Raw genomic sequence first — 24,727 nt, 5'->3', positions numbered from 1 at the left:
AGTGAGGGTATAATTCACTTACCGTCACGAGCCTCATTCTTGGCACACATTAGAAAAATAACTTTTAAAACTTTTACACACTTCAAACATGCTCAGCTTTATCACCTAGCTGGAGCAACCCCTGAACGCCTATACCCCGCTCAGGGTACCTGGGCATATATTTGGGTACCTCTGCTATACTGGGGAGCCCCTGCTATACTAAGGACTCCATGTATACCTGCAGATATCTTTTAACCCCTTCATACCCATTTACCTTGTCTAGCAGGGATCTTGGCGGTGAGTTGCAAGAACGCTTTTCATGGTAGGGTTTTGACTGGAGCACTGCGCTTCAATGTAACCGGGAATCTAACCTGAATCCGCTGTACATTTTTGGGGTCTCCAGGACTTTTTGGAACCCCGCTAAATAGACGCAATCTGAAATAAGTTTCTCCGTCAAATCTACCCTGAAACTCACAGCCTAGAAATCTCCTGGTCCCAGCATCCCAGGAAAGGCAAAACACACAGAGGGGGATATGCACTAAGCTCTGATAAGTCACTTTTAGACCGCAAAGTGCTCTTCGATCGTGATTTTTGGCTCAACCCGATGCACTAAGCAAAATGACTTTTTTCAGTCCAACATTGCTCGTTCGCAACCCTGTTTGCGTGAAATTCTGCCCTTAAGCGGGATGCACTAAGCAACGCAACCTTAACAAATGCGAAAGTTGCGTTGATCAGAACACGCCAGGTCAGAGTAGACGCAAAGAAATCTGGACTTAGAAAAAATTCTTGCTTTTTATTTTTGCATGCGCAAAACCCATACAGCAGGCCGGCGGGTGTCCCCGGCTGACCCCGCGGGGGTCCCCGACGGAGCCCGGGGGTCGCGCGGGTGTCCCCGGCTGACCCCGCGGGTGTCCGGGCGTCCCCGGCTCACCAAGCGGGGGTCCCCGCGGGAGTGCGGGGGACCCTGCAGGAGTCCTGGGGTCCCCGCGGGAGTGCGGGGGACCCTGCAGGAGTCCTGGGGTCCCCGCGGGAGTCCCGGGGTACCCGCGGGCCTGCGGTACCAATGTTGCACCTCCAAAAATAATAAACAAGAATTATAACTAAAAACACCCCCCTAACACATACTATACAGTAATGTCCAAAATTACTATTATCCACATATGGATAATAATGCATTTGGCCATTTTAAATACATATATATTACAATAAATACAGTCAAAACATATTACACTTACCTTTTACAGGCACCCACGATGAAAGCCGTCTTCATCCTCATCTTCATTCTGCCCATGCCCCTGCGGTGCTGCAAAACATGCACAACAATTACAATAGCCAATGTAATGTCCCCTAACCCCTTAATCACTATAGCGGTTATTAACTGCTACAGTCATTAAGGGGTTAACCCACCCTCACCCACCACTCGGGAGGCCTACATACCCTCCCACACTAACCCCCCACCCCGTGAGGCCTAACCAGCCTCACCCACTACCCACAAGGGAGGCCTACCCACATACCCTTGGGGCCAATACCCCCCACCCCCAGTACCCACAATAAAAACAATACACAGCCCCACAATAAATATCATTCTATTTAGTAAATACATTACCCACCCCTGTGCCCCCCCATAAATACATGATTTATCCTTTTACATACAGGGTTCATACCCCAGCCCCACGCGAGTCCCCGGCGGGCTGGTGGGTCACCTGACAGACCTACAGGGTACCAGCAACTTGTTTCACACAGGTTTGGAGGCCTGTTGGTGGGTCCCGCCAAGCGCCATGGCCCCCAGGTGGTCTCCTTGGGTCACCGTCACCGTGGGCCACAATTGGGTCCCCACGGTAGGCCCGCGGATGTCTGGGAGCCCCGGGTCAGACCCACAGGTGTCTGCGGGGCCTCGGGTGGTTCTCACGGAGGTCTGGGGAACTCACGAGTGCTCACTACGGGTCCGTGGTGCCCCCACGGATGTGGGACCACCGGTTCATCCCCGCAGGTGTCACCCGTGGAACCACCAGCCTGATACCCGTGAGATACCCGAGGATACCGCAGGTGGTCTCCAGAGGTCTCACGCAGAACCAAGGAACAAACCCTGAATGTAAAATAAATTAACCGGACCTATACATGCATCCCCTCTCCCCCCCCCCCCCCCCCCAACACATAGAGTACAATAATGTGGCAAATAACTTTTATCCAGATATGGATAATAGATTATTTGCCCATTATTAAACACATAAAACATGCATAAATCAAAACATGCATTTTTAATCTTAAAATCACCACAGTGCATGTTAAAATAAATCCTGCAGCCATTGCAAATATAAAAAAAACAAACTGCAGCTACACAAATGTCTATGAAATGTCACACAATTGCATTGAGTGTGTACATGATGCAATTAATCTGTGCATTATATAACACTATGCAAAATATATGTAACAATAAAATACAATATTAACAATGTCCCCTAACCAGCAATGCCATCATGAAAATCAATTAGAAACTAACCAACAGCAATACAATTAGCATCAATCAATTAATCAATTTCCTCAAACAATTACAATACAATACAAATCAATTATACAATTCCCTATTCAATTCCTAAAGCCAAACCATTGCCAAAACAATTCTAATTTAAAGTAACCACCATCATTCTAATGTAAGTACCATAAAGAAGCCATTACAATTAACCTTTAACTAAATACAAATTGCATTATTCACAACAATGACAAAATAAAGCTGATAAATAAACTAGCCATACATGAAAAGAACATAAACATTAGCAAACCAATCAATTATTATCCCTGTATGTCTATCCATATAGATAGATATACATAAAATACAGGGGCAATAATACAGCATAAAATACAATGCATTTCCATACAAAAGTCACATAGAATACACCCATTCAGTGTCCGTGAATGTATGTATATACATATATACATTAACGGGCATTAAATGGGACTGAAAAAATAAAAGACATGAATGAAAAATCATGAAAACCTGTAAAAGTAAAAATAATAAACTTTTCTTTTGTTTACTCACCATTAGATGCCCACTCACCGAAATCCAAGCGACCCGGAAGCACAGGAACCAATCCACAGGTAAGCCATAAAATAAAAAACCATAACAAATCCACGTCTGTGTCTTCTTTCTTCTTTGGGGTCTTCTTCCATCTTCTTCCATCTTCTTACGCCACGCCCTTCTTCTCTTCTTAGGAGGGGAGATGTTCCCTCCTCGGCGACTAGCTTCAAAATGAGGCGACATAGGCTTTTATAGGCCTATGACGTCACATTTTGCTCAAATGTTTCCCACGGTCCTGATTGGGCCGTGAGAAACATGTGATTTGGCCGATGGAAAAAAAATTATGACGTCATTTAAAGGCAATGAAAGCACAGCCAATCAGAATGGCTTTGCTTCAATTGCCTTTAAGATGACGTCATTAAATGAAACATGGCCGGTCTCACATGGTAAGGTAGCCAATCAGAGCGTGGGAAATAAATCCCATCTCTGATTGGCTCTAGTAGACCATGTGACAGAGGCTTGGGGGAGAACGGATGTGACGTCTTTGAAAGCCTGTCACATGGTACTAGAGCCAATCAGAGTTGGGATGTATTTCCCACGCTCTGATTGGCTACCGTACCATGTGAGACCGGCCATGTTTCTTTTAATGACGTCAACTTAAAGGCAATTGAAGCAAAGCCATTCTGATTGGCTGTGCTTTCATTGCCTTTAAATGACGTCATCATTTTTTTTTTCATCGGCCAAATCACATGTTTTTCACGGCCCAATCAGGACCGTGGAAAACATTTGACCAAAATGTGACGTCATAGGCCTATAAAAGCCTATGTCGCCTCATTTTGAAGCTAGTCGCCGAGGAGGGAACATCTCCCCTCCTAAAAAGAGAAGAAGGGTGTGGCGTAAGAAGATGGAAGAAGACCCCAGAAGACCCCAAAGAAGAAAGAAGACACAGACGTGGATTTGTTATGGTTTTTTATTTTATGGCTTACCTGTGGATTGGTTCCTGTGCTTCCGGGTCACTTGGATTTCGGTGAGTGGGCATCTAATGGTGAGTAAACAAAAGAAAAGTTTATTATTTTTACTTTTACAGGTTTTTATGATTTTTCATTCATGTATTTTATTTTTTCAGTCCCATTTAATGCACGTTAATGTATATATGCAGTGCTCGACAAACCCGGTCGCCAACTCGCCAGCTGCGATCGGATATTGGCTCGTGGCCAGTAGCTTTTCTCCTGCTCTGCAAAAACAAAATCCCCTGCTCGCAAAAAAAAAAAAATCCCTCTGGCTGTGACGCGGCTTGGAGTTGCCAGGACTTCAAACCGCCCTTCCTTCTCTGCACGGGTAAGTAATGGGGGGGGGGGGGGGGTTGGGGGTGCGCGCGCGTGTGTCTGCTGCTGCTCCTCCTCCTCTTCCTATATATCCTCCTGTATAATTGTGTCACCTCCTGCTTACAAGACCTGCACTGATCCGGTCATGGAGAGGATGTGGACAGATGCTTGAGGTGGGGGGGAATTTAATGCACTGTAATAAATATTTATATATACTGTACTGTTCTGGTGTTTCTCCCCCCTCCCTCCGGTGCTCCCGCTGCCCGCGTGGGTCGGGTGCTTCACCCCCCTCCCTCCGGTGCTCCCGCTTGCCCACGCGGCTTGTGTGTCACTCCCCCCTCCCTCCGGTGCTAGCGCGGCTTGTGCGGCTCTCCCCCCCCCTCCCTCCGGTGCCCGCGCGGCTTGTGTGTCACTCCCCCCTCCCTCCGGTGCTAGCGCGGCTTGTGCGGCTCTCCCCCCCCTCCCTCCGGTGCCCGCGTGGCTTGTGTGTCACTCCCCCCTCCCTCCGCTGCCCACGCAGCTCGGGTGTCTCTCCCCCCTCCCTCCGGTGCCTGCGCGGCTCGTGCGGCTCTCCCCCCCCTCCCTCCGGTGCCCGCGCGGCTTGTGTGTCACTCCCCCCTCCCTCCGGTGCTAGCGCGGCTTGTGCGGCTCTCCCCCCCCTCCCTCCGGTGCCCGCGTGGCTTGTGTGTCACTCCCCCCTCCCTCCGCTGCCCACGCAGCTCGGGTGTCTCTCCCCCCTCCCTCCGGTGCCTGCGCGGCTCGTGCGGCTCTCCCCCCCCTCCCTCCGGTGCCCGCGTGGCTTGTGTGTCACTCCCCCCTCCCTCCGGTACCTGCGCGGCTCGTGCGGCTCTCCCCCCCCCTCCCTCCGGTGCCCGCGCGGCTCGTGCGGCTCTCCCCCCCCCCTCCCTCCGGTGCCCGCGCGGCTTGTGTGTCACTCCCCCCTCCCTCCGGTGCTAGCGCGGCTTGTGCGGCTCTCCCCCCCCCCTCCCTCCGGTGCCCGCGTGGCTTGTGTGTCACTCCCCCCTCCCTCCGGTACCTGCGCGGCTCGTGCGGCTCTCCCCCCCCCTCCCTCCGGTGCCCGCGCGGCTCGTGCGGCTCTCCCCCCCCCCTCCCTCCGGTGCCCGCGCGGCTTGTGTGTCACTCCCCCCTCCCTCCGGTGCTAGCGCGGCTTGTGCGGCTCTCCCCCCCCCCTCCCTCCGGTGCCCGCGTGGCTTGTGTGTCACTCCCCCCTCCCTCCGCTGCCCACGCAGCTCGGGTGTCTCTCCCCCCTCCCTCCGGTGCCTGCGCGGCTCGTGCGGCTCTCCCCCCCCCTCCCTCCGGTGCCCGCGCGGCTTGTGTGTCACTCCCCCCTCCCTCCGGTGCCCGCGCGGCTCGGGTGTCTCTCCCCCCCCTCCCTCCGGTGCTCCTGCTGCCCACGCAGGGCGGGAGGTAGTAGCGGGGTGTTTCTCTGTCACATTGTGTGTGTGTGTATGGGAGAGAGAGAGAGGTATGGGAGAGAGAGGGGTATATGGGAGAAAGAGAGAGGGGTATATGAGAGAGATATATATATAGAGAGAGAGAGAGAGAGAGAGAGAGAGAGAGAGAGAGTGTGTGTGTGTGTGTGTGTGTGTGTGTGTGTGTGTGTGTGTGTGTGTGTGTGTGTGTGTGTGTGTGTGTGTGTGTGTGTGTGTGTGTGTGTATGAGAGAGAGAGAATGTGTAGGACACCAGAGGTACCCCCCCACCCAGTCAGTCACCCCCCCCACCCAGTCAGTCACCCCCCCTCCCACCGTGTCAGTCACCCCCCCTCCCACCGTGTCAGTCACCCCCCCTCCCACCCAGTCAGTCACCCCCCCTCCCACCCAGTCAGTCACCCCCCCATCCAGTCAGTCATAGTCAGTCATAGTCAGTAATCCCCACCCAGTCAGACACCCCATCACCCCACCCCCCCAGTCACCCCACACCCCCAATCACCCCACCCAGTCACCCCACACCCCCAATCACCCCACCCAGTCACCCCACCCACCCAGTCACCCCACACCCCCATCACCCCACCCAGTCACCCCACACCCCCAATCACCCCACCCAGTCACCCCACACCCCCAATCACCCCACCCAGTCACCCCACCCAGTCACCCCACACCCCCAATCACCCCACCCAGTCACCCCACACCCCCAATCACCCCACCCAGTCACCCCACACCCCCAATCACCACACCCAGTCACCCCACACCCCCAATCACCCCACACCCCCATCACCCCACCCAGTCACCCCACACCCCCAATCACCCCACCCAGTCACCCCACACCCCCAATCACCCCACCCAGTCACCCCACACCCCCAATCACCCCACCCAGTCACCCCACCCAGTCACCCCACACCCCCAATCACCCCACCCAGTCACCCCACACCCCCAATCACCCCACACCCCCATCACCCCACCCAGTCACCCCACACCCCCAATCACCCCACCCAGTCACCCCACACCCCCAATCACCCCACCCAGTCACCCCACCCAGTCACCCCACACCCCCAATCACCACACCCAGTCACCCCACACCCCCAATCACCCCACCCAGTCACCCCACACCCCCAATCACCCCACCCAGTCACCCCACACCCCCAATCACCCCACCCAGTCACCCCACACCCCCAATCACCCCACACCCCCATCACCCCACCCAGTCACCCCACACCTCCAATCACCCCACCCAGTCACCCCACACCCCCAATCACCCCACCCAGTCACCCCACCCAGTCACCCCACACCCCCAATCACCACACCCAGTCACCCCACACCCCCAATCACCCCACACCCCCATCACCCCACCCAGTCACCCCACACCCCCAATCACCCCACCCAGTCACCCCACACCCCCAATCACCCCACCCAGTCACCCCACACCCCCATCACCCCACACCCCCAATCACCCCACCCAGTCACCCCACACCCCCAATCACCCCACCCAGTCACCCCACACCCCCAATCACCCCACCCAGTCACCCCACACCCCCAATCACCCCACCCAGTCACCCCATCCCCCCACAGTCACCCTCTCTCTGTCTCTCACCCTCTCTCTCGCCCTCCCTCTGTCTCTCTCGCCCTCCCTCCGTCTCTCTCGCCCTCCCTCCGTCTCTCTCGCCCTCCCTCCGTCTCTCTCGCCCTCCCTCCGTCTCTCTCGCCCTCCCTCCGTCTCTCTCGCCCTCCCTCCGTCTCTCTCGCCCTCTCTCTCCGTCTCTCTCACCCTCTCTCTCCATCTCACCCTTTCTCTCCGTCTCTCTCACCCTCTCTCTCACCCTCTCTCTCCGTCTCACAATCTGGATCTGGATATCTTATTTACCCTGTATATCTTAACTGCCCTATACTACACCGAAATAACCTATACTGCTTTCTTCCAGATCTGACTCAAGCTTCACACAGGAGACATCGGAACCCTCCCTAACCCAGAAGACAGGTAGGGAACACATCCACTTCAATGTATAACATTGCGGGAATGAGGTACCTGGACATTGATGGACTGCGGATCAGGTAAGATTCCAGGCGGGATTGCTGCTTTAAATATTGTGAAGCGGGGACGTCCAGGCACTGGTTAAGGAGTGCAGGGAACTAGTCATTCACATCTGGCTTTTTTTCTTGATTTTACATTTTTATACGCACGCACGCACGCACGCACGCACGCACGCACGCACACACACACATACACACACATACACACATACAGACACACACACACACCAAGGACTAATTGTAGTATAATGTAATACAATAAATAAACTTATGTCAAAAACGAATGTTCTTACTAGGAATTTATTCAATTTATTTCATTTATGTTTTTTTTTAAATGCGGGGCTGGGGGCGGGATTAGAGGCGGGGTTGGGGGCGGGACTAGGGGCAGGACTAGAGGCGGGGTTGGGGCGGGACTAGGTGGCGAGTAGATTTTTTGGTTCGGCGAGTAGATTTGTGGGTGATTTGTCAAGCACTGTATATATGTATATACATACATTCACGGACACTGAATGGGTGTATTGTATGTGAATTTTGTATGTAAATGCTTTGTATTTTATGCTCTATTATTGCCCCTGTATGTTATGTTTATCTATCTGTATAGATATACATACAGGCATAATAATTGATTGTTTGGCTCATGTTTAGGTTCTTTTCATGTATGGATAATGTATTTAGCATCTTTATTTTGACATTGTTGTGAATAATGTAATTTGTATTTAGGTAATGGCTTCTTTATGGTAGTAAGATTAGAATGATGGTGGTTACTTTAAATTAGAATTGTTTTGGCAATGGTTTGGCTTTAGCAATTGAATATGGAATTGTATAATTGATTTGTATTGTATTTTAATTGTTTGAGGAAATGGATTAATTGATTGATGCTAATTGTATTAATGTTGGTTAGTTTCTAATTGAATTTCAGGGTGGCATTGGTGGTTAGGGGACATTGTTACATATATTTTGCATAGTGTTACATGATGCACAGATTAATTGCATCATGTACACACTCTATGCAATTGTGTGACATTTCTTATACATTTGTGGAGCTGCTGATTTGTTGGCTTATATTTGCAATAGATGCTGGATTTATTGTAACATGCAATGTGGTGATTTTAAGATTAAAAATTCATGTTTTGATTTATGCATGTTTTATGTGTTTCATAATGGGCAAATAATCTATTATCTATATCTGGATAATAGTTATTTTGCACATTATTGTACTGTATGTGTATTGTACTGGGTGTATTGGCCCCAAGGGTATGTTGGTAAGCCTCCCTTGTGGGTAGTGGGTGAGGGTGGTTAGGCCTCACAGGGTGGGGGGTTAGAGTGGGAGGGTATGTAGGCCTCCCGAGTGATGGGTGAGGGTGGGTTAACCCCTTAATGACTGTAGCGGTTAATAACCGCTATGGTGATTAAGGGGTTAGGGGACATTACATTGGCTATTGTGAATGTTGTGCATGTTTTGCAGCACCAGAGGGGCATGAGCAGAATGAAGATGAGGATGAAGACGGCCTTCATCGTGGGTGCCTGTAAAACGTAAGTGTTAAATGTTTTGACTGTATTTATTGTAATTTATATGTATTTAAAATGGGCAAATGCATTATTATCCATATGTGGATAATAGTAATTTTTCCCATTACAGGACTGTATGTGTTAGGGGGCGGGGGGATGTGTGTTGTTTATTGGGGGCAATTGTCCCCAATAAACATGCTAATGTGCCTTAACCCCTTCATTGCCTTAGCGGCTATCCGCTAAGGTAATGAAGCTGCATTAATGTATTTTTATTAATAGTGTGCGGGAGCAGAGGGTCTCCTGAGCTGAACCGCATTGATTTCTGCCTCAGAGACCCCCTGCTTCCCGAGTTACAGGCCCCGGTTTGGGGCATCGGTGCCAGTGCGGACGCCATCTTTATAGAGCCCACGTCGCGTCTTGGTTGCTATAAATATGGCGGCGGCACTGGCACCCGATGTCCCATACCGGGGCCTGTAACTCAGGAAGCAGGGGGTCTCTGAGGCAGAAATCAATGCGGTTCAGCTCAGGGGACCCCCTGCTCCCGCACACTATTATTTAAAATACATTAATGCTGCTTCATTACCATAGCGGATAGCCGCTACAGTAATGAATTATTGTTTATTGTTATGTGTGTTTTAATAATAGTGTAGATGTGCAGGGGGTCTCCTGAGCTGAACCGCATTGGTTTCAGGTCCGAGGACCCCCTACTTCAGGAGATACAGGCCCCTTTGTGGGGTGCCGGTATCCCCTGCAGAATGTAAATAACCCGGTCACGTGACGCGGGAGCTTTGAACTGCAGGGGATACCGGCACCCCATAACGGGGCCTGTATCTCCTGAAGTAGGGGGTCCTCGGACCTGAAACCAATGCGGTTCAGCTCGGGAGACCCTCTGCTCATGTACACTATTATTAAAATGTTTTTATTTAGTGCACGATCGCCTGTAACAGTCTTGCATGGAGATAGCAAATCTCCATGCAAATGTTACAGGCAGCTTTTTTTTCTATCAGCTAGCGAACGGAAGGGTTCAGAATGCTAGCAGGGGTTAAAAAGCAACACGTGTGGGTGTTCTGAGCTATTTTGAGCAGGTACGTTAAAAAATGGCCTCAACACCTTAGTGCATCGCGTCCCCGGCTTCACTTTTTAACGAACCTGCTTTTTGGCCAAATAAGAACGCAAAGCCATTGAGCTTAGTGGATAGCCCCCAGAAATCTTTAATGTCGCATAATTTGCACAAAGTCACAGTAATGCATTTAGGACTTTTGGGTCCAAGAGCTGACACTCTAGGACACCAACACACGGATCAGGGGTAACCAAGTGGGCTTGACCTTTATTGATGAGCCTAGTTAACCCCTTCACTGTCACAGACACGTTCTAATGGATTCACCAATTAGTGCTATTTGCGCTGGCACCTGTTTTTTGTACATAAAACAAACCAGCAACATAACATTGCCAAAACATAGCCGTTAATGCTTCAGGGAGGTTACGTGTAATTGAATTGTGACCAATTGTTGTTCTTTGTAATAAATGTATAATATATACATGGTTTTAAAAGGGTTAAAAGGAAATAGCTTTTAACAGTTTTAATGGGACACTTGTTACGTTGCTTAAAATGACATAGAAAATATATGATTGACTGTAAAACAACACTCCTATAAACGATATAACCATTAAATATTGGGTAGTTATTTCTTTAAAAAAACTTGCAGTACTACCTTAATAAGAGAATTAGTTGGGACAAAAATGGAAATAAAAGTTCTAATTACTTTATCTAGAATCCATCTCAAGTAGAAAGAAAACTTAAAGGAGGAGATGAAGAGAGTTTTACATCTTAGTAAATCAAGTAACAAGATAAGAAAATTGTAATCGGCCGCTCTTATCTGGCCGAATAAATGAGAAAATAAATGTATAATAATAATAAATATACGTAAAACAATACAATATCTAAACCTCCACCAATGGTGATATGTGATAAAGTGTTTATAATTGAAAAGCAGCTCAAACCCCTCTTGAGACATTCCTTGGTCTCTGCAATGCTTGGTGTTTTTCAGGTGGGGGGAGCGCAGGATATTCACAGCAAGAATATGTGAGAGATAACAAAAACACACCATAATGCGACCAATGCAAAATAAGAAAAAAAAAAGTGACCAAAGATGGGTTGAGCTGCAACCCAGTGGAAAAGTAGAATCAAATCACCAGGTGTTTCCAAAAATAAAAAAGATTTTTGAGGTCACATTAAAAAAAACATACTAGGGATAAAACAGGGAAACATCTCCTCCCACACATCTCACGCTAACAGCGGTTTCTCAAGGAGTCTAGAGGACCATGTACAAAAGGTAAGTTATATAGCCCCTCCTAACATCTGAGTCTGATTAATTTTAACCAACAGCTAAAACATTATTCGATATGGCAAACGCTCCCTCAAGATGTGAACACAGATTATATGCATTGTATCAGATAGTATATAAATAAACTGTTACAAATGGCACAAAGTGTATTTAGAAAATGCTAGCAGATATCCAAGACACTAACACCCATTCTCTATCATCATGTTAAGTTGGGTTTGACAATTAGATAAATCACTGATGACAAAAATGAAATTAGTGATATTTAAATGAATTGCCGGCAATGCTATTTGAGTTATTTAGAAAACTTTTGACCAAATAATAATACCTCAACAATTCATAAAAATCTGTTCCATTGCATGGATAATAAATTGCTTTATTTCTCTACAGAAATATTGACAAACCATATCTGAGACGGAGATAACTAAATCTAAATCATGAACTAGTGTACCGCTTGTGCTCACCATGAACAAGGCGGGACCCCGGTACTGAGGTGGGAAAGTATAGAACTGCGCACCCACAGCAGCGGAGGCACGCATGGAGGGTGAATAGTCAAGATCGCCGGGTCTGGGTTGGAGAGAGTGGGTTTGTCGTGATACTTGCCAAGGTTGTGGGTAGGTGCCAGGAGGATAGTCAGAGTCCGAAGTGCCGTGGTCAAGGGTTGGAGCCAGGAGAGTAGTAGGTAGGCCATTTTCCGTGATCAGGAATGGAGAAGGTAGGATGGTCTGAGGCAAGCCGGGGTCGATAATCCAGAGCAGGGTCCAAAGTCTAGCCGGGTCGGTACACAGGGAGGCAAGCAGCAACAAGAAAGGAATAGCAGGAAGCACAATGCAGAGACGTGGGAACACACGGCTACCAATAACTATGCTCAGCCAAAGGAGGAAGTGACAGAGCTGAGCATATATGGAGGCAGGAGTCCAATGAGAGAAGGGTGGAGCGGAGGAGCGGCCTCTGCGGAGGCAGGGATAGGCTGTGAAAGGCAGGACACAGGTGAGGGCGATATTAGAGTTGACGCGCAGCTGGGGAGCGGTGCACGCGTGTCACGTGTACGTGGCACAAGCAGAGGGTCAGAGCCAAGCTCCGTAGGAACTGTGAAAGCCCTGCGTGGGCGCGCACGCTCTGTAAGGTGTGCGGGAGGCTGTACAGCAGGAGGCAAGGAGGAAGCACGCTGCGGGGACGCACTCAGATCACTTGCAGCAGGATGCTGTGCAGTAGGAAGTAAGGAGGGAACACGCTGCAAGGGACATGTTCCCCGATTCCTTTCAGTACCCCCCCTTGAGGAGCGGCCTCAGGACGACTAGGCGAAATAATAAAAAGGAGATGGGGTATAGGAATAAAGGATAATAAACCCTATTGAAAGCAATAGGTACTCTAATTTGCACCACCTACCATGGATGGTAAATGAGTGACAAAAATCACTGGTGAATGATTGTGAGCCTCATAAAGACTGAATATTAGTATGGCTCAATAGGGTTTAATATCCTTTATTCCTATACCCCATCCCCTTTTTATTATTTCGCCTTTTTGTTCTAGTTTACCTCACATAGAGGTCGATCTACATATCTATTTTAATTGAGGATTCCTCCTAATAAAGTTTACTTTTAATTTATTCACCAATACAATTAGTTTTATATACTTACCTCTATTACCAGGTTCCTGGGGTAGTAGTATCAGTTAACAAACAAATTGAGTGCTCTCAGCATAGGGGTTCTTTTCTTTAGTTTATGAGAAATAATATTACCCAGCTTCTGTTTTCCTAAAAACTAATTTAGGATCAACTGATGTGATACCTCTTAATAGGGGATCCAGTGACAGAATGTTCCAATGATTTTTAATGATTCGCTTGATCGCATAAGATTGATTGCTAAATTGAGTAATGAAATTTGGAGGATCCAGATCTGCTGTATATTGAGTATGATCAACTCTCTCATGTCTCCCGTGACTGGGACCCAATTTTTTGGAAGAAATTTGACTGGAATCTTTCAAGTCCTCTCTTGTTTTGTTTCATGCATTAAAGTAAGCATCTTCAAGTGTTTTTTGATTATATCCTCTGGATAGAAAATGATTTGTTAATTCTACAGATCTTGATTTGAAATCTTCTAAACAAGAACAATTGTGGCACAATCTGCTATATTGCCCGTACGCTATGCCTTTGAAAAGGCTTTGATTATGACTACTACTCGCATGTAAGCGTGCATTTCTGGAGTGCTCTTTACGGTAAATATCTGTGTGTATTTTTTGGTCCAAACCAACAAATAAATTGAGGTCAAGAAAGTGAATGTGATGGAAGTGATTTTGTGAATTGAAAATCAGATTATTAGTGCTGTCATTAATGTATTGAATAAACAATAATAAATTCTCCACAGAACTAGTCCAAATAAGTAACAAATCGTTTATACAGTATAGCGATGATAAAAATCAATAAAGTGACGATAGGGGGTTTCTATCTCCGAACACGTAGGAAGCCTCAACCCATGAACAGGTTGGCATAGTAGGGTGCAAAGCACGTGACCATGGCAGTCCCACGTGTTTGGAGATAGAAACCCCCTGAAAAAATAAAATAATTATGTGTGAGAAGGAAATGAATACTGTCCAAAAGTAATATCACATGTGCTGGTGAAAGGGAAGGATCCAGATACAAAAAATATTTGGTAGCAAGGAGACCATCGGTATGAGAGGTGATAGAATAGAGAGAAGAGACATCCAAGTCACCCAAAGAAAATGTGGTGACCAGTACAAATTGTAAATCAGAGATAATAATTGTGAAGTGTCTAATAAATGTGAAGGAAATATTGAAACAATCGGCTGTAAGTAATGGTCTATATAAATAGACAAGTGTTCACAAAGTGACCCTATACTGGAAATAATAGGATGCCCAAGAGGTGAAATAAGGGACTTGTATATTTTGGGGAGGTGATGGAAGATAGGAATGATAGCGTGTGAACAGTAGAGATAGTCAAATTCCTTGGTCAGGAGAACTTGTAGATCCCTCCCTTCGTCCCACAATTGAGATAACTCTAATAAGAACTTGTTCATAGGGTCCGAATCAAGTGAAGCATAAGAGAGGTGATCACTAAGTTGTCTATAGGCTTCTACGTAATAATATGTATGATCTAAAACAGCAACCGCTCCACCCTTGTCTGCACTTTTGACCACGATTTTAATCATTCTTCTTAAGTGCAGTAATGGCATCTCGTAATTCAGGTCTTAGATTGTCCATATATTCCATAGATGAAGTAAATGGATGCCCTTATATAGAACTAGTAGATCTCTTTCTACAGCCTGTTTGAATAGATCAATTGCACCACCTTTGAACTTGTTAGGACAAAACTTCGATTTGTATTGTAGACCTGATGGATTGCGACCTAGAAAATAATTTAATGGATCCACAGATTTAACATGTTCTTCAGATAATTCTCTCATATCTTGAAAAAACAATAATCACGAAAAGTCAGTTGTTCCCTAATGTCAAAAATTGGTATTGTACATTGGTATGAGGTGTTAAATCGTGATTTTCATGAATGGCCATCTCATTATTAATTTGTTTTCCTTTAAAGACTCTTTTTAGTGACAGTTTTCTGATAAATTTATATAAGTCCACTGTGGTAATAAACAAATTAAAGTTCTTATCAGGTTCAAACGTAAGTCCTAAATCGAGCACTTGTAATTCTGCTTGTGAAAGCTGGTGTTGTGAAATATTGATCACATTTGTATTCTCAATATTAAATATCTCCTTTTCTTGGGGAGATTGTCACCTGGATTTTGATTTGGATCTGTGTCCCTTCCGTCTTTGTTTTTTTGACGAAGTGTAACGCCTGGAGGAGCTATTTTGGCTCATATATGACCTTCCAGAAGAAAGTGCCTCATCAGCTGACAATACCATTGAGTCACCTTCAGAAAAAGAGACACTCTGTGTAAAGGACTCGTTATCTGTAGCCTCTGAATCAGCGGATCAACTAGATTGATTCTTTGATTTGTGTCTTTTTGAGAATAGATTTTACGGAATTATTTGTACAGTATTTTTATTTTTGTCTTTTTAGAACGGTTTTGAGAGAATTTTTTAATAGGTTGTGGTTTATGCCAGATGTAAATTTGATTACGTTCGTAATCGAGTCTGTCTCGGTCATATTTATTTTGCTTCATTTGCATTATATTGTGCTCCAATTTATTGATATTAGCTGCCAGCTTATCATCAAATTATTTGAATTGATCATTGTGTGTAAAATCCTGTACTTTTGCTTGCTGCTCCTTAACATCCTTTTCAGCTAATGTTTTCTCTTTGATTCTGTGTTGTATAATTAAATCAATGAGTCTAAATGAACAGTGGTCTAGAATGAGACTCCACTGTTTCTCAAATTCCTTATCTTCGAAGCCGAAGGTTGGGGCTTTAGTTATTCTTAATCCCATTGGAATTCTCTTAGTTTGTTGGTAATTCTCAAGGGTTTTAATTTCCCACCATATCTTTAGATCTTGCGATATTAATTTTTCTAGACGCAAAAAATACTTCTTAAGATCTTGGGAATCCTCACAGAAAATATCATGATCTTTATCAAAGACCGAGTTAGCTTTCTTATTTTTAGCAGAAATGTCAAAACAATTGAATGCAAAATGAGTCTCTGTTTTAGATGTATTAAACAATACAAGGTGTCTGTTGCTGTATCCATCTTAAATAGAAAAAATGTACCATAGGAGATATACAAAAAATGCCAAGCAGAGATTCAGTCATGCACTAGTGTCACGGCTGTGCTCGCCACAAACCTGGGTCGGACCGCGTGGCTGAGGTGGGGTTGTAAAAGCACCGACCTTAGGCCGCGCAGGCGGATCCGTATTGCGCAGTTCGTAGTCGTATGTAGCAGGATCAGGATAGGAGAAGACAGCATCGTCGGTGGACACGCCAGGGTCAGGACTGGAGATATCAGGGTAAACGTTGTTCAAGCAGGAGTTCGGCAACAGGTAGTCAGTAGAGCCCCGCTTCAGCTTAGGAGCGCGGGAGTGGCTTCAGCGCAAGAGTCCTGAGCGGGCTGGGGAATCCTCCATTTCAGCGCAGGAACCAGGACACGGCCTCTCTAGATTAGGGAAAGAGTAGGCCCCAAGAACCAGGAAGCTGAAGATACACAGGGAAACCTCCGCTTCAGTGCAGGAAACAGGAACAGACCGCTGCGTGAATATAGCAGCCGGTCACAGGAAACAAGGAGCTGAAGTAACAAGGAGAGTACTCAGCTTCAGCACAGGAAACAGGAACTGACCGCTGCATGAGACTAGCAGCCGGTCACAGGAACCAGGGGGCTGAAGACAACAAGGAGCATACTCCGCTTCAGCTCAGGAACAGACCGCTGTGTGACACTAGCAGCCGGTCTCAGGAACCAAGGCGACAGACAAGGCTTATGGCAGAACACAGAGACATCCAGGAAGGACTATGCTCGGCAGGGAGCATTGTGGGAAGGCAATACTTAAAGGTCCGTGAACCAATGGCAGAAGGGGCGTGTGGCAGCATTACTTTGGTGAGTGAATCCAGGCTGCAGCAAACATCAGGAGAAGTGCTCCAGGACCGCACACGTCTGCAAGGTAAGGCAAACAGTAAACCGAGGAGCGGATTCCTTACAGTACCCCCCCCCCCCTTCACGTGAGACCTCCGGGCGAACAAGACCACTCATAGAATTGGGGGACCAGGAGTTGTTCCTGAACCGTTTAGGATTGGTGTTAGAGTCATAGTCCAGAGACTCGTAGTCACTCCTTTGTGTACCCCCACCCCCCGGAGAGAACTGCGGCCAGACAGGGCCATCCATGGGTCTCGGGGACATCGAGTTGTTCCTAAAGTTTTTTAGGCGGAAAGGGGATCCGTAAACGAGTAGTTCCTTGGTGAGTACTGTTCTAGGATATGAGAGTGGTGGTAGAGATATCATTGGTACATGGCTCGCCCCGCGAAATGGCTTGGGAATCCAAGGCTGTGAAGAACCAGAGGGTTCCGGAGCAGAAACGGCAGAAGAACCCCCACTGGGAGCCCAGTCTTTAGTAATGGGACCAGAATTTAGGATAAGCGGCCTTGATAGTTGATCGAATATACCCGGGCGACCTTCGGGACAGACAAAGTCTTGGCTGACCTCTGCATGTAGGAATTTGAGAGGGACTTCTCCTCCAGAGGTCTCCCAGGTAGTGGTCAGCGAGGATATAGGGTGGGTGGGAGCATTTCCCGGTATTGGTATGGAAGGTGACAAGGCAAGCAGTAAACCAGACATAGAGACCGAAATCTTGGGATACGTACAGAGTATTTCCAACTCAAAGGAAATAACAGGGGCAACAGAAGGTTCCGAGGGGGAAAACCATCGTTTCACAGAGGCAGAGAAGCACTCAGCAGTGGAGCTCCCAAATACTGGGGAACCCACAGTGGGAGATAGTATTGTCTGGGGAGTAGGAATAGGCTTTGGGGCTTTAATATCAGAAACTTGAGAATCAGGCAGAGCAAGGGTAGCGGAGGGAGGGGAGCTAACCTCAGAAGCTGAAGTCTGTACTTCAGTGACAGGGACCTGAGAGACTACAAAAACAGCAGCGAGTAAAGGAATTGACTCGGGAGCTGGAGGCTCTGAATCCATAACAGAAACATGTCGCAAAGCAGGAGTACCGATAGGAGAACTAGCGTCAGGAGCTGGTGCCTGGGAATCAGTGACTGGTAATGGGAGAGTAATGATGGGAGTTAAAGAGACAATAAGCTGTAAGTTGGAACCGTGGAAACTCTCAATAGCAGAAACCTTTGAAGTAAAAGGAGTCTTATCCAAAACTGCAAGGGCCCTAACAAAAGGGGTGTTTGTCATGACAAAAACAGATTTAGGCGTGTTTACTAGTGCAAAAATTCTGATAACGGGACTCCTAGCCAGTGGTGAGGGTGTCAGGGTTTGACTAGTGAGAAAATCAGATAAAGTGATAAGTGACTTAGAATCAATCACTGAGGTTCTAGGTTTGCTGGACATGTGTGAGAAAGTACCCTTTAAGACAGGAATTTTAATTTTTACCCCGAGTAACCCAACGGTTGCTGGAGCACGTTTAGCTGCAGTGCTGAGGGACTGAGGTTTAGCAAGGGCAGTAAAACTAAATAGCTCAGATTTAAACACTAGGACTTGTAATATAAGCAGGGTGGTCTCAGACTGTACTAAGGGGGTAACCACAGATATGCTGATCCCTGGAGGGTTTGCATGGGCAGAGAAATCAGGGGAACTAACAGCAAGGACGACCTCTATAGAAAGAGATTCTGAATCTGAAGGGAGGCTTTTACCTCTCCGAGTATCAGGGCCGGCAAGGCAAATTTCAGAGAGAGGGGAAACTGTGTGCAGGCTTCTAGCTAGCACATATGAAAAAGCGTCGCTTTTGAGTGAAAACAGTGTGTCAGCAAACCCTCCTGGGAACACCACATGAACCCCAGGAGGGGCATACTGACCACTGTACGGTTTTAACCCTAAGCTTTGAGAAGGGGAGAACCCAGACAGTACACGGGGGATAATCATAACTGTACTGGTCTCTGAAGTGGGTATTTGGTAAGGAGTGTCAGGGAAACCAGAAATGACTGCAGATTCCACGATGTGGGGACTATGTGCTGAAGCAGGGATCATTGCTCCCTGGGTGACAGACTGATTCAGCGAAGTACCCGGGAATGGGAACTCTGCGACCAAGCTTAGGGAAAAACTTGGTAACTGAATATATTTAACTGGAATCAGAACTTTAGCCGAAGTTTCAGGGGGCACAGCAGCTGAGACTTGAGCTGAAGCAGGGGTTTTATAGCAAAAACTAACTAAGGATTCAACAACCTTGGGGAAGTCATTTAATGCAACCTCTGCAGTAGGACTTGGGGACACATTCTCTGAGGCTAGAACGAAGGCATTAGCTTGGAGGCAGCAAGAATTTACAGGAGTTAATGCAGACAGTACCTGAGAGTAGAACATAGAGAGTTTTTCCTCTGTAATAGGTGAGACAAGGGATTTTTCCTCTGGAGCTAGGGACGTGACCATGGCTGGCGGAGAACAGGGGGTTACCAAAGGGGACTCAGAGAGCTGCCCCACAGGGGTTAATACAGGAATGACCCTGGGAACAGAACTTAGAAATTCAAACTGAGTACGTGAAGGTAGGAGGGATTCGTTTTCTGACAGGGAAGGCATACAGAACTGCCTAGCAGGGGTTAAAGCAGGAAAAACTTCAAGGGCTGAAAAGGGAGATTCAGAGTTAGGAATAGAGGGAAAAAGGGACTTGTTCTCGGATACTAGAGCCTTAGTGTTGGCTAGAGAAATATACGTATATTCCAGGGGAACCTCACAGGACTGATCAGCAGGGGTTAACGTAGACGTATCATTGGTGTCAGAGTACCCGGGTGTACAATCAGGGCTAGGGACCGTGGCAGCTTCTACATTAGGGGGCAGTGATAGTGAGTCAGTTTGGTCATTTCCTGGAGAGGGAGATACGTCCCCAGGTTTAGCGACAGGACTGGCAGCACAGGTGGACTGCCAAGCGGCAGCGTAGCTGGCGAGGAGAGGGTCCTGTTCCTTTATGCAAATGTCCAAAGTCAGGGAAAGTACACGGAGTGTGTCTTGAGCATGAACCAACATGAAGAGAGGGTCCTGTTGTACTACGGGAATGTCCAATGATAAGGCCAAGGTAAAGAGTATATCTTGGGCGTTGGCAAGTTTGATAGGATTCACATTATCCCAGGTTAAAGGGGAACCAGGGGAGCAAACACAAGCGGCCAGAGACTGTTTTAAGTCCTTGAGGCAGTAAGCCTTAATAATGAGATCGTTACGGCATTGTCTTTGCAACAGGGTTAAACCTTCATACGTAATCTGTTCTTCAATCAGGGGTAGTATTTCGCACAGATACTGGTTTTCAAACTGGGACTGGTCTAAAGGCCGGGGCAGGATTTCAGACAGAAACATACCACCCCTCACCACAGAGCAAAAATTTTATGAGCAACATTGCTAAGAAAATCTTGTCAAAGCCTGTTTTTTTTCCACCGCAATATTACAAAGATATGCCCTTTCCACTGTTGCTTGACTGCTTAAACTCTTACACAGAGCATTGTGGGAAGGCAATACTTAAAGGTCCGTGAACCAATTACTAGAGTAATTGAATATAGATTCACAGTTGACTAAGTCAGCATATTATTCCATATGAGTATTTCACATCGTCGTGAGTATAGCGGATATTAAGTATACCTGCCTCTTTCCTGTTGATTATACCCAGCATGTACTATGTCTTACAAACAAACTTCTTACTCATGCATATGTTTTAATTGCTTTAACCCACATTACACCTTTATGAAAGGTGGAATAATTATTGTTTTTATATTCAAAATACAGCTGCAGTGAAGGACATGGCTGGGAGAGCAGCATTAGGAAAGCTATGTGTCCTGTCCCGCTACCCACTGTGTGAAAACAACACGGATAGTGAGAGTGAACACCTGGACAAGCAGCTTCAGAATGTAACTGGCAGGGACTATAAGCTGAGGCAGCAGAATGAACCAGATAATCGAAAAGTACAAGTTCGTCACCTTGTGGACAATGACGAGATCTGCAGTGGTGAGAGCACAACTGAGTATACAGAATTGGACGAGTTCTGTACAGTGGTGGAAGAAGAAAGTTACCTGGAGAAAATATTTAGAAGTTTTGCTGGTATGTTTCTTTTTTGTTTTTGTTTTTTTTGATCCCAGAAGGTTAGTAGTGTAATGCTAGAAAAGGTTTGGGTGATCATCTTGCTCAGTAAGAATGATATATGCAAACATATTGTAACTTGAAGAAAACTCACTTACATACTTTTTAAAAGTAAAAGAAAGAGAAATCATGCATCTTAAACCTTAATATTATTGTTCCAGTCTAGTGAAGTGAATCTGGCAGTTCCATCAAAGTGAACTCATGACAGTGGTATGTTTAGTATGCTAGGACTAGGTAAATAGAGCTTTCGAAAAATATATGCAGACACTTAAAGTTTTATTTTTCATTTATGTGCTGAAAATGCTTGTAAAATTGTAAGGTTTTCCTGGTACAAAACATTCCAGATGGGATTGATGCTTAAGTAGCTTTGTCACTGCTGGTTGTAGCTCCACGAGACAGGCTGATGGAGCGGCTCAGTGAGTAAAGGCACTGACTGAAAACAATGGCACTGCGTTTAGAGCAGGAAAGCCCGGTTCAAATTCCAGCATCATTGTGACATTGGACAAGTCACTTTATTTCCCTATGCCTCAGGCACCATAAGTAGATTAATATAGAAAAAACTATTCCTAGCGCTGCTGTATTCATTAAGTGATAAATCTTAATATGAGTGATAGGTTGAATAATGTGACTAATACTACTGTATAATAACTATAATATAATACAGTAGGTCAAATAACCTTAACCCAATAATATGGTAACACAATCAGGATATTACACAAAAAAAATTGGACCAATAGATTATAAGCTCTACAGGGCAGGGCAGCTCTACAGACTCATGCCTGCTAAAATCCTATGTAAAGCGCTGTGTACACTGTCAACGCTATACAAGAAAGAGCCATTAATATTAAATTTATTGCAGAAGACGCTTTAGAGAAGACATGGGCCTGGCATTGTACATTAAAATTAGCTTATTACTAAATTAGTTTGCCACATTTGATCAAGACATCAACAGATGTACACATGTGTCACTGACATGCTGCCTGATAGTTATATTAGTATTTTTTTTTGTTGTATAAATTTGACCTTAAAATGGACTCTCACTCCCAACACATTTTATTAATTAACACTGTTGAAATTAGTGGCACTTGAAATTAAAACTTCAGAGGTCTTCACGTGTTGTTTATACAGTAAGTGTCGGATAGATAGAATATTAACATTCAAATGGCAATGTTAACATCATATACCATTTCATTAAATGTCTTCCTTTACTTTCTTCCCTCTATTTAAACCTTACCTCCAAGTTGTAAAAGAAAAATAGGTGTACATATGTATGTACCATAGGAGCTATTCAAAATGAACATAAAATAAAATTGTGTGGCATATGTGCTATCATTGACCCGTAGACAGGCTTAATTACATTGAGATGCATTACCAATTTCCTTGGCATCTGTTAATTCTGGAAAAGCACCAACCTGTTGTTATCCTTGCTGCTCCTGCTGCTGTTTGTAACACATCAGTTAATGAATAAGGAGGACATAATCAGGTTTGTGTTATTCCACAAGCAATAGAGGCTAGACTGCTTTGCTTATTAATTAATTTCAATGCTTTTCAACCTCCTCTTGTCTTAAATGACATAACAAATCAAAGATGTCTGAATCCTGAAGATAGCACAAAGATCATTTCCATTTTAAGTTTTATTTCATACTAGCTTTTGTGCCCGGGGAATGTAATATTGAATACATGTCCCCGCCTCCCCCCGCTGCCGGCACATCTCCCCGGGCCCTCCCCATCCCCCTTCCGCGGCTGGATCTACTGCACCGACACACTTTATTCGAGCAAATACCCAGTATGTACCTGGCAGATACCTGGAATGCGCCGCTCCTCACCTCTGACAAGCCCCGTTGCATTTGCCTTCCCAGCCTGGGTTCATGCCTGGCTGACGGGCGGCTGATCTGTTAAATGATAATGATTAGGATTTAATAGGCTGCAATGCTTCGCGTGTCTACCAGATGGCATAAATTCATGAATTGTAATGCAGTATATATATATACTGTGCAGTATTGCAGCCAGCGGGAATAAAATGCTTCAATCCCTGCCTAGAAAATAACCCAATGCACTCGGGCAGAAAACAGTCACAAAACTCAATACACCCGGGTATACCCGAATTCATGGGACTAGCCGAGCTCGAATAAAGTGTGTCGCCAGTGTAGTGCGGGGTGAGATTCGTCTCTGTGTGTGGGTATATGTGTATGTGTCTGTGTGTGTGTCTCCCCCCGCTGCCGGAACATGTCCTCGGCCCACCCCTGCTGGCGGCACTTCTTCCCGCTCCCCCCACTACCTCCCCCACCCCCATTGGTACATCGCTGGCGGCACATTTTCCCAGCTCCCCCCGTTGGTACATCTCTCCACTACCAACCCCTCCCCCCCCCCCCCGCCCCGTAGGGTTGCCAGATGGCTTGTCCAAAAATACTGGACACAATGGCGAAAGTTGCTACACGAGCGAGAATCGTTGGTGGGGAAGAATGTTATTTATAAATGACCTGACATGTCATTGTTTCTAAATTTCACTCCAAGTATTTACCAATTTGCACCAATTTATATTCTATTTCGTAAAAAATCTGGGGAGGAGTCTTGGGAGGGAGCGCCCTTTCGAGGATTTTTTTAGGAAATAGAAATAGAAATGAAATAGTGCAAATTGGTGCATGCTTGCAGTGAAATTTAGAATAAATTACGTAAAGGTCAGATCATTTATAAATAACTGACCTGCAGTCATACTGTACATGGCGACCAATACTGATCTTAATGCTCCTCCCACAAATTCCTAGATTGTTGCACCCCTCCTCATCCTCTCTCCCCTTATCCTCTCACCCCCTCGTCCTCTCACCCACTCCTCATCCTCTCTCATCCCCCCTCCCCTTCATCCTCTCTCATCCCCCCTCCCCTTAATCCTCTCTCATCCCCCCTCCCTTCATCCCCTCATCCCCCTCCCTTCACCCTCTCTCAACCCCCTCCCTGTCATTATCACCCCCTCCCAGTCATTATCAGTACAGTAGCATTCAAATTTGGACTTCAAAATTCAGCTTTAAATTGCATATTAAATCATGCAATTGAATAAGTAACCTGCTCTGGCTTCTTGGGGATGATCTGTAAGTAAGAAGGGTGCTGCAGAGATTGCATTGCTGCTGTGATAAATTTACAATGGTGGTTATTTTTAATAGGTCTTGAAAATGGTTAGACTTAGTATGGAAACAGAAAAGTAAGGGGGAATGAACATATGCTCAAAGTTGTCAATACTGTGTGTACTGTCTGTCACCACACACACACACACACAGGACACAGGCAAAAGACAGGAGACAGGACACACACACACAAAGGACACAGGCACCAGACAGGACACAGCCTCCCCTCTCTGCTGCATGCTTTTCCTCCGCTCTTTGACCCCAC

The 24,727-nt window shown here is 46.3% G+C and overlaps 1 protein-coding gene across 6 annotated transcripts in view; it reads left to right on the top strand.

The window, feature by feature from the left end:
• TEX14 (testis expressed 14, intercellular bridge forming factor) overlaps nucleotides 1-24,727 on the top strand; it is a 541,240-nt gene that overhangs the window by 203,413 nt on the left and 313,100 nt on the right. For all 6 annotated transcript variants that reach the window (XM_075589773.1, XM_075589772.1, XM_075589771.1 and 3 more), the window contains exon 17: nucleotides 20,993-21,304. In XM_075589773.1, the coding sequence (XP_075445888.1) occupies nucleotides 20,993-21,304 (312 nt within the window). The remainder of the gene's footprint in view (nucleotides 1-20,992; nucleotides 21,305-24,727) is intronic.

This window comes from Ascaphus truei, chromosome 3, assembly GCF_040206685.1.
Source record: "Ascaphus truei isolate aAscTru1 chromosome 3, aAscTru1.hap1, whole genome shotgun sequence".
Classification (NCBI taxonomy): Eukaryota; Metazoa; Chordata; class Amphibia; order Anura; family Ascaphidae; genus Ascaphus; species Ascaphus truei.
This window is presented reverse-complemented; position numbering and strand designations above follow the sequence as displayed.